This window comes from Siphateles boraxobius, unplaced genomic scaffold, assembly GCF_051911475.1.
Source record: "Siphateles boraxobius isolate OS27281-9 unplaced genomic scaffold, OSU_SipBor_1 6, whole genome shotgun sequence".
Lineage (NCBI taxonomy): Eukaryota > Metazoa > Chordata > Actinopteri > Cypriniformes > Leuciscidae > Siphateles > Siphateles boraxobius.
This window is the reverse complement of record NW_027509186.1, coordinates 22,833,109-22,846,636: the sequence shown is the minus strand read 5'-3', so window position 1 is coordinate 22,846,636 and position 13,528 is coordinate 22,833,109. Positions and strand designations below refer to the sequence as shown.

The 13,528-nt window shown below is 35.4% G+C and overlaps 1 protein-coding gene across 1 annotated transcript; it reads left to right on the top strand.

Moving 5' to 3' along the window:
* The first annotated feature begins 392 nt into the window (after window positions 1–392).
* On the top strand, window positions 393–10,510 carry pitpnaa (phosphatidylinositol transfer protein, alpha a). The gene is made up of 12 exons (XM_077208240.1): window positions 393–558; window positions 1,779–1,809; window positions 4,721–4,869; window positions 4,989–5,080; window positions 5,233–5,240; window positions 5,726–5,800; window positions 5,923–6,006; window positions 6,082–6,159; window positions 6,253–6,363; window positions 6,553–6,675; window positions 9,003–9,070; window positions 9,742–10,510. The coding sequence occupies exons 1-11, from the start codon at window positions 542–544 to the stop codon at window positions 9,048–9,050; spliced, it is 816 nt and encodes a 271-aa protein (XP_077064355.1). The 5' UTR covers window positions 393–541; the 3' UTR covers window positions 9,051–9,070; window positions 9,742–10,510.
* The last annotated feature ends 3,018 nt before the right edge of the window (window positions 10,511–13,528 follow it).

The window sequence follows — 13,528 nt, the reverse complement described above, 5'->3', positions numbered from 1 at the left end:
CATGATAAACATTATTGTGCTGTAGCACAAGTGCTGAAAATACATTAACGTGGAATGGAGAAAGACTAGTTATCTATTATCGTCAGGTTGACTGGAAAGTCAGGTCTGGGACAGGATAGGCTTAGATTTAAATACAAAAACAACTTCACACCCAAATCCTCAGGTCTCATCCTAAATTTAAAACCAGCGGAACAAGAACATCTACCTGACATCCATGTGGACACACAGTGACAGTTTCTATAAACCTCCTATGAGTGTGGTGTTTGAGTGAGTTAAATATGAGGGCAGGGTGTGTCGCAAGAGTTTATGTGCGACTCCTGACCAATCAGATTCGCCCATGGCCCGGTTTTCAGTCAAGTGGGTGTGGTTGCCGTGACGACGCGGCGATCCTGTAGACATCTTTCAGGAAATGAATTTAAAAAAATTAGAAATCCAGGAACTTGAACTGAAACAAGACGCGGCGGGCAGGACCGAAGAGTCGAAGAATAAACCCTCTTTAAACTAGTTTGAATGTTGGGCACGCGGAGCCGAAGGAGATAACATGTTAATAAAGGAATTGTAAGTAATTTAGTATGATTTAACTTTGCCGAAGTTTTGATCTCGCGCTGAGCTTGAGTTTGCGGCGCGTGTTTGGTAACTTTCACCGGCAGCTGCCAAATTAAGTAGATTTATGTTGATATTATTTTGACTAGTGGATTATGAATATTTTTTTTCGTATTGTTCATTAAGTTAAATCAAATAGTCCAGAGTTTGATATATTGTCCTATTTCGGACTATATTGTTTATATTCCAGCCAGTCCCAATTAGTTTTAATCAATCATCAGTTTTATTTGTGCAAACTGAAAGAAAAAAGAAAAGCTTTACTTTTTTCGAAGTTACAAAATTCTTTAAAATCTGCAGGTAGTAACTTAACTGTTAAGTGTGATTGTCACATGCTACCGTTCTGCCGGTCACACGTCATAATGCACCGGTGTGCACGTCACATGCGTCAAGTGCACTTTGAGACTTTTGTGCTGCTAGCATATAATGTACATATTCAGGATTTAGTCCTCTAACTAAATTATGACAGTAATATTTACATAACAAGAAAATGAAATGCTGCCTGATCTATTTTAACCGTAAAATATTACATTAGACGTACGTTGATGTTATTATTTTGTCATTACAGCCATATTGGTTTTTATAATACTCGATGTGGTCTGAATATGGTGATTAAGAACTTTTAATTGGACACGTCATGGAAAACATGAGAATTATCAGGGAGAAGAATGTGGGAAGTAATCCTGGTTTTAAAAGATTAGTCTGCATTTCTTCATCAGTTTAACTGTTAATGTGTTTGTATTTTGTTGCGCTTGGTTTTAATACAATTCTCTGGAGCTTTAATTTATGTTTAGTAGGCAGACATCTACCTTTTCTTTTTTTACACAATTGTTTTATGCCACACATCACACCCATATAGGCCAATATCTTATTCTAATTTGAATAATGAAGTAAACCAACTCATTATGAAACCATATAATCAGATCATGGCTGTTTAATGATTGCAAAGAGACATGGGACTGGTCAGGTTACTGAATAAAGCAACTTCAGTTCTTATAACTAACTAAAGTGCTGTTATTTAAGATATTATTAATGACATTGTCTTCAGACGGCAAAACAGGCCTTGTGGGATACAGAGTTGTCAAAAAACAAAACAAATGTGATTGAATGAACGAAGAGTTCAAAGGGCACCATGATATTTTTTGCTGACTTATTTGCCTTTCTGTTTTGTCTTTCAGTCGAATTGTCTTGCCCATTTCTGTTGAAGAGGTACGTACAGTTATTTTTACTTTTTCTTGAGATCTTACAGGTGCTTCTTTGTTATTTATGTTTATTAAAAAAATCTATTATAATCTAGTCATAATCTGAAAAGTCCATCTTGAGGCTCATGGATGTATTTTGGCATGATGACAGTTTTTCTGTGACTCCAGTTTTCCAGACTCCACCCAGTTTGTTCTGATGGGGAAGAGTTTAGACATTCAAAATGACGAATTGAAACAGTCTGAGGTTTGTGGGAAAGTGGCCTAGTTAACTGCATGCCTGTAGTGTATACAGTAGACAAGGACAGCCTGTAATTAATTGTAACCTGAGACCAGGCTTATCAGACTTTATCAAGTGTACCATCTCTGCTCCAGTTTACCAAGGAAAGGTTGAATGTGTTTATCCCTGTCATTTCTGGCCCTTGCTGTTGTAGAATTTGTTGATTTGGGAGGTTGTTGTGTTTTTACCCTGGGTATCAGAGCGCCTTGCTGTCATCGTTCTGTATCTGTAGTGTTTGAATAAGAAATCATTGTTAAAGTCAATTGTTCTTGTCTAAACGGCAGTAAAAACAGACACAGGTGTGGCATGTGTAGTTGCATTCCTTTCTCTTCACCTGTGCAAAAGGCCACATAATATAGAGAGGTGGAGAATTAAACTACCCAACCAGCTGAATCGGGAAGCACATAGAGGATATTACATTGTGGAAGCTGTAGACGTGCCCTGTGTAGGTGCAGTCAGAGAGCAGGGGCTGCTGGGAGCTGCATGACTCATTTGTGTCTGGATGTCAGTTGTTGTTGTTGTTTTTTTTTTTACTGGTTTAATGAAAATAAGTATACTTTAAAAAAATAGATCATAGAATGTTTTATATGCACAATATATTGGTACCCTAATTTTGGTTATCAGCCTATATTTGAGAGGTTTTTATTTATCAATATCATCAATGTTAGCATGCTCATTTCCTCTAAATGTATACAGTGCTGGTCAGAATTATTTGTCCTCTTGGTATATATGATCAAAGATGGCTGTAAAAAATAAATCTCCATTGTTTATCCTTTTGATATTTTTTTTTAAAGTGCAAAAATCGAACCTTTTTTTGAAGTAAAAGAATTGAATGTGGGAGAAAAATCACATTTTCTCCAAATTCTTTTCTCCAAAACACGTTGGGAACAATTATGTGCCCCCTTTTATTAAATACTTTTTGAAACCTCCTTTTTCCAAGATAATAACTCTGAGTTTTCTCCTATAATGCCGGTGAGTTTGGAGAACACAATCTCTCCAGATCCTTCAGATTCACATGTTCATGTTGGCGCTTCTTCTCTTCAGTTCAGCCCACTCATTTTCTGTAGGGTTCAGGTCAGGGACTGGGACGGCCATTGGAGATGCTTGGTTTTGTGCTCCGTGACCCATTTTTGTTTTGATTTTGATGTTTGTTTTTGGATCACTGTCCTGTTGGAAGATCCAAAAAATGGCCCATTATAAGATTTCTAGCACAGCCTGTCAGGTTTTGATTTTTTATCTGTTGGTATTTGATTGAATCCATTATGCCATGTATCTGAACAAGATGTCCAGGACCTCTGGCAGAAAAGTAGGCCCACAGCATTAAAGATACACGAAGTATTTCATTTTTCACATGGGGTACTTTTTTATCCCTGTATGAACCAAACCCATATTAGGTGTATTTTGTAACCCATACATAAAGCTCTTGTTTTTTTATTTTTTATTCATCTGTCCATAGAACATTTGAAAAGTAACTGGCACTACTGGAACTTCAAACGGGACAGGTTCTATGGTCAGATGAAATAAACCAAAAAAAATTATTTGGCAGCAAACACTTAAGAAGGGGTTTGGTTGAGGTTGCAAAAAGTATAATCAAAAGGAAAAAATATCGAAAGGATTAAAAATGCGGATTTATTTTTTACAGCCATCTTTGATCATATTTACCAAGGGGGCAAATAATTCTGATCAGCACTGTAGGTTAACATCATCTAACACTCAAAACACTTAATTTTAAAACATTGTTAAATGTAATCTTTAACAAATCTTAGAACAAATGTACATTTTTCATACTGTGCGTTGTAATGTTATGCCTAAATTCACCATGTTTCATGACTTATTGACGTACACAAATTATGGTAACACTTTACGTTTCATTTGTTAACACTTGTTAATGTATTAACTAACATGAATTAATCATTACCAAAAATACAGCTGTTCATTGTTTGTTCAAGTTAGTTCACAGCGCATTTACTTATGTTAATAAATGCAAACTTTTGACTTTATTAATGTATTAGTAAATGTTGAAATTAATTATTAAATGCTGCAGAAGTGCAGTTCATTATTAGTTCATGGTAACTAATGAAACCTTATTGTAAAGTGTTACCCATTGGTGTCAACCAGAACTTTAATATCAGTGTAATTGTTATTTTCATACTGTACAGTATAATTTGGATGACCTTTATTCACCTGTGGCATTTAAAATGATTGTTTTTATTGTTTTATTTAAATTTTTGTTTAAAAATAGTATGGATTTTTAATATCAACAATTTTTCGGTTATGTGTCATAACATTAAAATAATTATCAGTTTACTGTCGCAGCCAGAATTACAATAAAATGATTAGGATTGGTTTTCAAAGTGTCCAAAACTGCTCAAATATTTTTACACTTTTACTGTTTGTCTAACTAGAGGTGCACTTGCATTTGCTAGAAACAGTAGACACCAGTTTCCCTCTTTTCTGTCATCCGATTATACTAGGGTTTGAACACTTCCTCTATAATCGTGTCTGTTTGTTTATGGCACACACCAGCCTGTATATGGATATTTATTTATGTAGATGTTGAATCCTCTCCCAGCTTTGTATGCTTATACTGTAATAATTTCCATATGACCAAGTCAAGTTGACAATATTCTCTCACGTACAGTACCAGGTGGGTCAGCTGTTCTCTGTAGCACAGGCTAGTAAGAATGAGACAGGAGGTGGGGATGGGGTGGAGGTCCTGAAAAACGAGCCCTACGAGAAGGAGGATGGAGAGAAAGGACAGTACACGCACAAGATCTACCGCTTGCAGAGGTAATAATCATAATATTAATTCATCAGTGCTGTGGTGTATATTCAAGTGCCATCAAGCAGAAAAGTTGGTTATAGTCTGCATCTCAGTTTTTCTTTGGGATTCTCTCTGTCTTACGCAGTAAAGTGCCAACTTTTGTACGATTACTGGCCCCTTCATCTGCCCTGAATATCCATGAGAAGGCCTGGAATGCTTATCCTTACTGCCGCACAGGTACACAGTAACACCGCTTAGCCCTGGAGCTAAATGTACACAATAACGCATGATTGATCTATTAAACACAGAACACATAGGAATGAGGAAATTCACTTTTAAAACAGTTTTTCCTCTTTTTCATGTGGTCCCTACATCATTCATTGCTGCAGTTCTTACGGTGAGTGTATGAGACACATGTGTGTAATAATCAGGATTAGCAATTCCTTTAACAAGTAAACAGGTTTTATTCTTATCTATGCACTATACTTCAAAAGTTTGGGATTGGTTAGATTTTTTTAAATGTTTTTTTAATGTCTCTTCTGCTCCCCAAGGCTGCATTTATTTGATAAAAAAAACAATAATATTGTGAATTTATCAAAATATCAAAATGGAATTTATTCCTGTGATGCAAAGCTGAATTTTCAGCATCATTACTTCAGTCTTCAGTGTCACATGATCCTTCAGAAATCATTGTAATATGCCTATTTGCTTCTCAAGAAACATTTCTTATTTTATGTTGAAAACTGCCTAATATTTTTATTTTTTTTTCTGTCACTTTTGATCAATTCTTACTAAATAAAAGTTACTTAAGTAAAACATACTGTCCCCATACTTTGAACAGTAGTGTGTCTATATATCAAATTTGTTGTGTTTTTCTTATAGAATGAGTACATGAAGGACAATTTTTTAGTCATGATTGAGACGTGGCACAAGCCTGACCTCGGTGAACAGGACAATGTGAGTAGGCAGTCGACATTGTTGATTAATGCGCAAAATTATTTTAATTACACATCACCACAATTGATTTTAAATTACAAGTATCTGTAAGGATTTGACCTTGCTCTTTCTGTTTTTTGAAGGTCCATAAGCTTGACCCCGAACAGTGGAAGAAGGTTGAGGTTGTACACATTGACATTGCTGACAGGTCTCAGGTGGAAACTAAAGTAAGGAAAACTGAGTGTTTACTTTCAATGCATGATCAAACTTAGGACTTGCTGACTGTTTAAACATCTTCACAGGACTACAAACCAGATGAAGATCCAGCCACATTTAAATCACAGAAGACTGGTAGAGGGCCATTAGGACCTGACTGGAAGGTCTGTATTCTTTCTTTAATTGTTTCTAGATATATAGCTCCTGCATTTCTGTAGAGTTCTACAGTTGATCAACTTTGTTCCTGTGTGTTGCAGAAAGAACTTCCTCAGAAGACGGACTGTCCTCATATGTGTGCTTATAAACTAGTCACTGTCAAGTTCAAGTGGTTTGGCCTGCAGAATAAAGTGGAGAGTTTCATCCACAGGGTATTAAACTTTAAAACACCTTATGCTGTGTTCAGTTTGACTCAACAAAATGTCCATCATGGAGGTGCAGTTTAGAAAGATAAACAGTTAGTGTTTGTTCATTTTATTAGAGGGCTTGGTGTTTGTGTGTCGGCCTAGTACTAATACCGTGACTCATGAAACATTAATGTTTGCTTGGTTTGACTTCAGCAAGAGAAGCGTCTGTTCACCAACTTTCACAGGCAGCTCTTCTGCTGGATAGACCAGTGGATCAATCTGACCATGGAGGACATCCGTCGCATGGAGGAGGAGACGCAGAAAGAACTTGATAATGTGAGTTCAACTACAGACTGCAGACAGTGTATAACACAATCATTTATAATACTCTCAGGTTTTCAAATACGATGCAGTAAAGTCTTATTGTTAATTAAAACTATTTTTTTATTATTATTTATATTTTATTTCAGCTTTATTTCAATATCAGGTGAAAAACGTAACTTAATTACATTAAGGTCTAAAATTTTATTTAAGTATTAAAACAACTAAAACGTAAATAAATGAAGGCTAAATATATATATTTTTTAAAACGGCACGTGACAAAAGTGAAAATATAAAGATAAAAGCTAATTAAAAATATTAATAATATATAAATAATACAAAAAAACACTGATTGACGTAAAAATACAGTGCTGAATGCCTTGGTCAGAGGAGATATTTAATTTAATTTATGGATACACTGATATTAAAGTGCTGGCTGAGACCAATAAGCAGCAAATTATTTTCAAGTCCAGACTAATTGATATGGGGTTCGTACAATGTGCTTAAAGTACTTGAAGTACCTGAATTTGACTTTTTGAAATTGAAGTCCTGGAAAACCCTTGAATACAGCCGTTTTTATGAAAAAGTCATTGAAAAATGCTTGAATTATTAAAAGACTATATGTAAAATGAGTGTTTATCTTTTCACACAAAATTAACCCTGCAACCCGTCTGATATAGATATAGAGCCATTTTGCATGGCTATGAGTGTTATATTGCTTGTATAATATCCATGTATATCATACAACATTCATTCTTCAGGTCATTCATATATTAATGGGAGAAAAAATCAGTTTGAAAAGGAAAGCGATATCTTTGTCATAGTATCCTTTCAATGGTTAAGGTTACCGAAGTCATTGCATGCGCTGCACTTTTATTAGTATCATTTTGTTCTATTAGTTTATATTTATCTATTTACCTTTTTTAGAATTTGAAAGAGAATAAAGGTGTTGTTTGATAAGTGATCTCTGATTGTAGTCTTTGAAAACCAAAAAAGTAGTGCTTGAAAAGTCCTTAAATCCTTGAATTTCATTTTACAGTAACTGTATGAACCTTATGATAAATGGCGAATATTAGAATTTATTTAAAACGCTTGACTAAAATTAGGGATGGCCCGATACCATTTTTTTTCAAACCGATACGAGTATTTACATTTGTGTACTTGCCGATACCGAGTGCCGATACCGATATTTCTACCACAAAAGTAACTATAGGCTCCCAGAAAAGAAGACAGAAGACTATTTTAGAACACAGGTTAAAAGACTGTTTTTATTTTCTTCTCTGCTTGTTTTAACAAGTCTAAAAATAAATAATAATGAGTAAAATCATAAATCTATTTACACACAAACCACTGTTAATTTAACATAAAAACAAGCAGTTACTGCGTGCATGGTCTGACATTACTGAATGCGCTCAAAGTGCGCTCCCTTAATAGTCTAATTCCTAAAAAGCTGACAGTTCATCGCGATCTCACAAATCTGTTATTATCAATGAAGCTGACTGCACAATGAATCTTTCATAATATCCACACTTTGTTTGTTATAATCAGAGGATTTGCCAGCATACAGAATTCAGCACTGAACAAAAAAGTTCAGAGCGGTGAGGGGAGTCTTCTGATTGGCCATTGTGTTCAAGAAATCAACACACGTCTGTGATTGGCTACATCGCTCAACGCTGCAAACATGTTATGAAAAGAAACTCTGGCCTGTAAATCGTTTCTATTTTGTTTCAGTTGTTTTTCTTGCTTTTCTGCAACCAATGAATAAAAATCTATTAGTTTTAATATGTTGTATTCACAGGTATTTCTAGTTTGCGGGAGTCCCACGAATCGTTTTATTCTCCCGCAACCTGCACACAGAGTGAGTGCATTACCGCCCGCGCTCGCACTCGGCCATCAAATCTAGTGCCGTGCTGCACTCTTTTGCGTTGGGAGTGCACGTCCCTATGCCTCAGTTCACCTCGACAAAGCACTCGCGGCGGCCAGTTTCGTTTCACAAAATGTATGTGGTATCGGCAAATTTTTATGAGTACGAGTATATGAAGACAGTATCGACCCGATGCCAGTATCGGTATCGGGCCATCCCTAACTAAAATCATTCAGTTGAAATGCTACACGTTAATTTAGGCAGCATTATAATGTACAATATGAATTTATTTTTCATTTTGAGGTTTGGTAAAGATTTCATTTAACAGTGTTATTAATTGATTCATGTTTTAAAGATTAACTTTAAGTGAGTGCTAGATGACAGCAAAGGTCTAAAAGTAAAAATGGAATGAAGCATGCATAATTAAATATCCAATATTGACAAGTCTGAAATTCTCCCTCTTTTTTTCTGCCCATAGATGCGAGAGACCGAACCAGTGAAAGGCATGTCTGCCGCAGACGAATGAGGCGCTTGTTTATTGTCACTGTGAGTAAAGATGTGCTGATGGTTTATGTTTATTTATTTACACTAACTCTGCCCATCAATTGTCTAATTGAGCCTGACAAAAATACAAAAGAAACTGATAACCGGATCAGTGTTGTGGAGAGTTAGACGGGTGGCGTTAGCTTTTGACGCGACCAACCCAAGTTCAAATTCAACTTTTATCGTTTCCCATCACATATCAGCTCTGAGAGGAGTTTATTTTAAATAAAAATTAAGAAAATATTCCAAAAGTGGGAATAAAATGCCTAATGGGTATAGAATAGTGGGTATAAAGTGATTAACGGGTAGAGTTAGGGGTAGGGGAGGGCTTTTGTTGACAGGGACAAGTTAAATAATTTTAATAAATACAATCATTTTTATAATATACTATAATACATTGAGGTGCAAATAATATCTGCCACTATTTGCACTATGTATAAATGGCATATTACTGTTGTTTACTGAAAATCAAATTTTACTTGTTGTAAATGGCAACAAAAAGTATTTTATTTACACTGTAAATTGTGTATATCGCTGCCTTTGTTTATATGTGGAGGAATAACTGCTAAGCAGTGCATGGGACACTATATTTTATGTTTTTACTATGTATTATAATTTTGTATTAGTTTGTCAATCGTATTATTATTAGTATTATTATAATTTTGTATTTTCAGATGTTGCAGTCCCTGCAGTGTGATGGGCTGCTCTCTCTCTTCATGCTCCACTCCACTAGTTTCTCTCTTTTCTCAAAATCTGCACGCAGGAGATTCTATCCAGAGGTGTTTCTTACACTAATTAATAGCAACAACTTTTTTTCAGTCTATGTTTCTACCCCATGTCTATTCACTTTTATTTTAAAAGTGCTTCCATACATTCTTTTGCATAAGTTGACTGACATCAGCACGTGTTTAAAAAAAAAAACTCACTATCTGTGTCACCAGCATGTTTACATGTTTCTCTAACAGACGTTTCCACCCTTGATGTATTTGCTTCAGGTTTCGTTTTGCCTCATGCCTCATGACAGACCACAAGGAGTTTATGGTATTAGAGTGTTTCAGCTGACCCATTGTTACTCATAAGCCACTTACTCAGGACTTTTTGTTGATTTGAAAGGACTGAATTCTTATAATGTTGTAATACCAGGTTTACAGTAATGGCGTATAAACTCACTTTAGTTCAGTTGTGCTTCCACCCAGGGTCTAGGGAGGTAAATATGATGTCATGTTGGATTGGAGATGTATTAGCACATGTTTTGAGATAGTCATTGTGCCTTTGTCACACAAGGCTTAATTATGAACTGTATTCAGATGTTTAAACGGTATTCTGCTGCTCTGTTCCACTTCCTCCTTAATACTCTGTGTTCACTGGACTTGGATACAATTGTAATACTCATTTCATTATTGTCTCATGACCTAATAATGATATTAAAAAGAATTTATATTATTATTGTCTGTAGAATGTATTTATTTATTGCGTCCTAACCAGACGCGATGCGATAAGATTCCAGCGACAAATAATTTGTCTGTCCACACTACACGCGACGCGCCTGCGAGATGCGTCGAAATTAATCAAAACCCACAGCCATTCAGAACGGAGTGTGGGCGGAGTCTCGCGTCTAGTGCACAGCACCAGAGAGTAATCTTGACGGCACGGCACTCGCAAGAAAATGGATAAGTAGACTACATAATCAAATTCACAAATATTACACCATTTAAACATTATTAAAAATACATGGGCTGAGTTACTAAAACAATCTTTGTCAAAGAATACGCTTGTTTGTTCACAGTTTGAACGTTTCCATTTGTTTAATTTAAAGTTCTGAGGTGAATTGTTGCTTTTAGCTACAAACATGGGCGGCGCTGGGGAGGGGCTAGCAGGTGCTTCAGCACCCCCAAGAAAGACCAAAGCACCCCGATAGCACCCCCAAACATAATGTCTGGAATCAATTATATTCAGGCTGTATTCTATGGAAGCCGCATGGTGAAGAAAAAAGAAAACTTATCTTGTTATTTCGAGATATTAAGTCGTTATTTCAATATAATATCTCCTTATTTCGACATAATAACAGGGGTTTTCCTGCATTGAATTTTTTTGGCGGTTGCCAAAGCAAATTTTTGTCCCGCAAAGCCTTTTTTGATCGGTGAGTGAAGTAGAATAGAATGACTGCTGCTCTTGACAGGGCGCAAATGAGCAGAGAGATAGAGAGAGAACGCACCGGCCGCGCGCGCGCACTCTCAAGTCTTCAAACAACACGAGCGCTGTGTTGCTCTCTCTCCCTCGCGCATATTAATCAAAATCAATTGACACTATAGTAAAAGGTCGGAAGACCGCATTTTCACGTGGAGCATTTGGAGATTTTTTTCTCCTGAATTACCGCGGTGTGTGCTAAAAAAACACGTTAACGTATTTTTTAATTGCCCTATCTTCTCTAAAAAGCGTTCCGCCCATTCAGCTGACATAAACCACATTTCACTAAACAAAAAAACCTATCCAGTCCAGTGATTAAATGTTTTCTGTATTGACGCAAATCATGTGGGATGTCCTAAACTGCCGAGATAATCACACAAGCATGCCATGTAGGCTGGACGTCCACTATGACACGTCCGATACGCAAACGACTCATTTTAACCATTCACCTTAATGAATAGTTAAAACAACTGACCTGTCCAACACTGAACTCACCCGACCTCTGAATCGGTGTATAAAAAATTTGTAACTTAATTAGATCAGTTAACATTTACTATTAATAAACTGTACTTCTACAGCATTATTAATGTTAATTTCAATATTTAGAGAGTCTGTAGTGCCACTATATGTGCCATTAAATAAGCGCATTTAGTTTCATTTTTGTTAAAATATTATAATGTTATTTTTTTTACATCTTATGGAAATTGAACAGCATGAGTAAGATTCGCAATATATCGGAAGATATGATGGGTCAGACATGATTTTGACCACTAAATTAAGTTTTGTTTTGTAGAAAGCCTTTCTTTAAAGTGAATTTCGTTTTGTATAAATTGTATCTTAATTTTAATACATTTTTCATCAACCAATTACCTGGATATAATAAATAAGAAGCAAATACAGCAGACAATATGATCATGATATGGAGGCGCCAATGCGATTGCATTGCACGTGAAATGGAGCACATCTCATCATAAATTTTGCTCATTTAAATAATTGTGTGTGTGTGTGTGTGTGTATAGCCTAATATATATATATATATATATATATATATATATATATATAATGTACATATTTGCTCAGCTCCCCCTGTCAATGATAGCACCCCCTCAGCACCTGCCTTAAAAATTATCTGGCACCGCCCCTGGCTACAAAGCTGGAATTTTGCATGGTAAATGATATTCAGAGTCACATTGCATGCTTTTAACATTAAATAAAGCACATAAACATTAACCTTCACTTATGTGCAATTCTGAAACAATCATAATTCTCAGCATAGTTGGTTAAGAAAATAAAGTTGGTTAACATCATTCAGGATAATTAAACTCCTTTATTTGTGATAATTAGCAGAGTTCAGATCTGTGTAACAAGGAGCCCATTGACAGTTAAAACGTGCACTGCAGTTAAATAGTCCAAATTCCAACTGTAAAAAAAAAAAAACGGTCAATGACTGGCAGCTACGGCTGCCAAACAAAAAAACGTAAAAATAAAGTAAAATATCGTAATTTAAATGAAATGCAAAATGTGTTTTGAGTACAATTTAAAATTAAAGAAAATGATCGTCAAAAAAATCAGTTATTTTCTGTAAAATTAGGATTTTTTTTACAGTGTATGACAGTCACTGTTACGCAATAAACAATTTCAACTTGAAAATCACAGTATTAATCATAAATTGGATGTTTTCACTAATAAAATCATCTTACCTTAAGACTGACAGGTGAACCAATTCCTCTTTATTACCAATTACAGTAGCCTACAAAATAAACATGAATTAACGTCAGAGGGTATATGTTGAAAGAACCAATACAACTTCCTGAAATGCATCATGTCTCATGTAGCCTAATTGCTCAATCAGTGTTTCAACCGCAAATAAATCAGCAACATTACATTTACCTCAGAAAAGCCATTCACGGTCCATAAACTGTTGGTTAGGGAGAAAAAGTTACTCTAGAGAAGAGCATTTTGCAGCAAAAAAAGCACTTGATTACATATTCATAATATTTTTACTCTATACCATTCAAATTTATTATAACGTGATAATTAAAAATGATAAAAACGACCTTATGCAATTTTTTACAAATCAGTTATTAATTAACCTTTAATAATATTGTACCAGCAGGGTTCCTGTGTAGTTTAACATATTTTTTTTTCCTTGGAAAAGACATACCGTACTATAGGCTATGTATATCCAAATAAATATTGAATCGATATTAAAATCGAATCGTAAGCTCATGAATCGAATCGTCAAGTATGTGCCAATTCTCACTCCAAGCTGAA

Bases quoted from the DNA above. Each gene is read 5' to 3' on its own strand.
- pitpnaa (XM_077208240.1), top strand. The intron at 5,801-5,922 runs GTGAGTAGGCAG...TGTTTTTTGAAG, and splicing joins ACCTCGGTGAACAGGACAAT to GTCCATAAGCTTGACCCCGA. The intron at 6,007-6,081 runs GTAAGGAAAACT...ACATCTTCACAG, and splicing joins GGTCTCAGGTGGAAACTAAA to GACTACAAACCAGATGAAGA.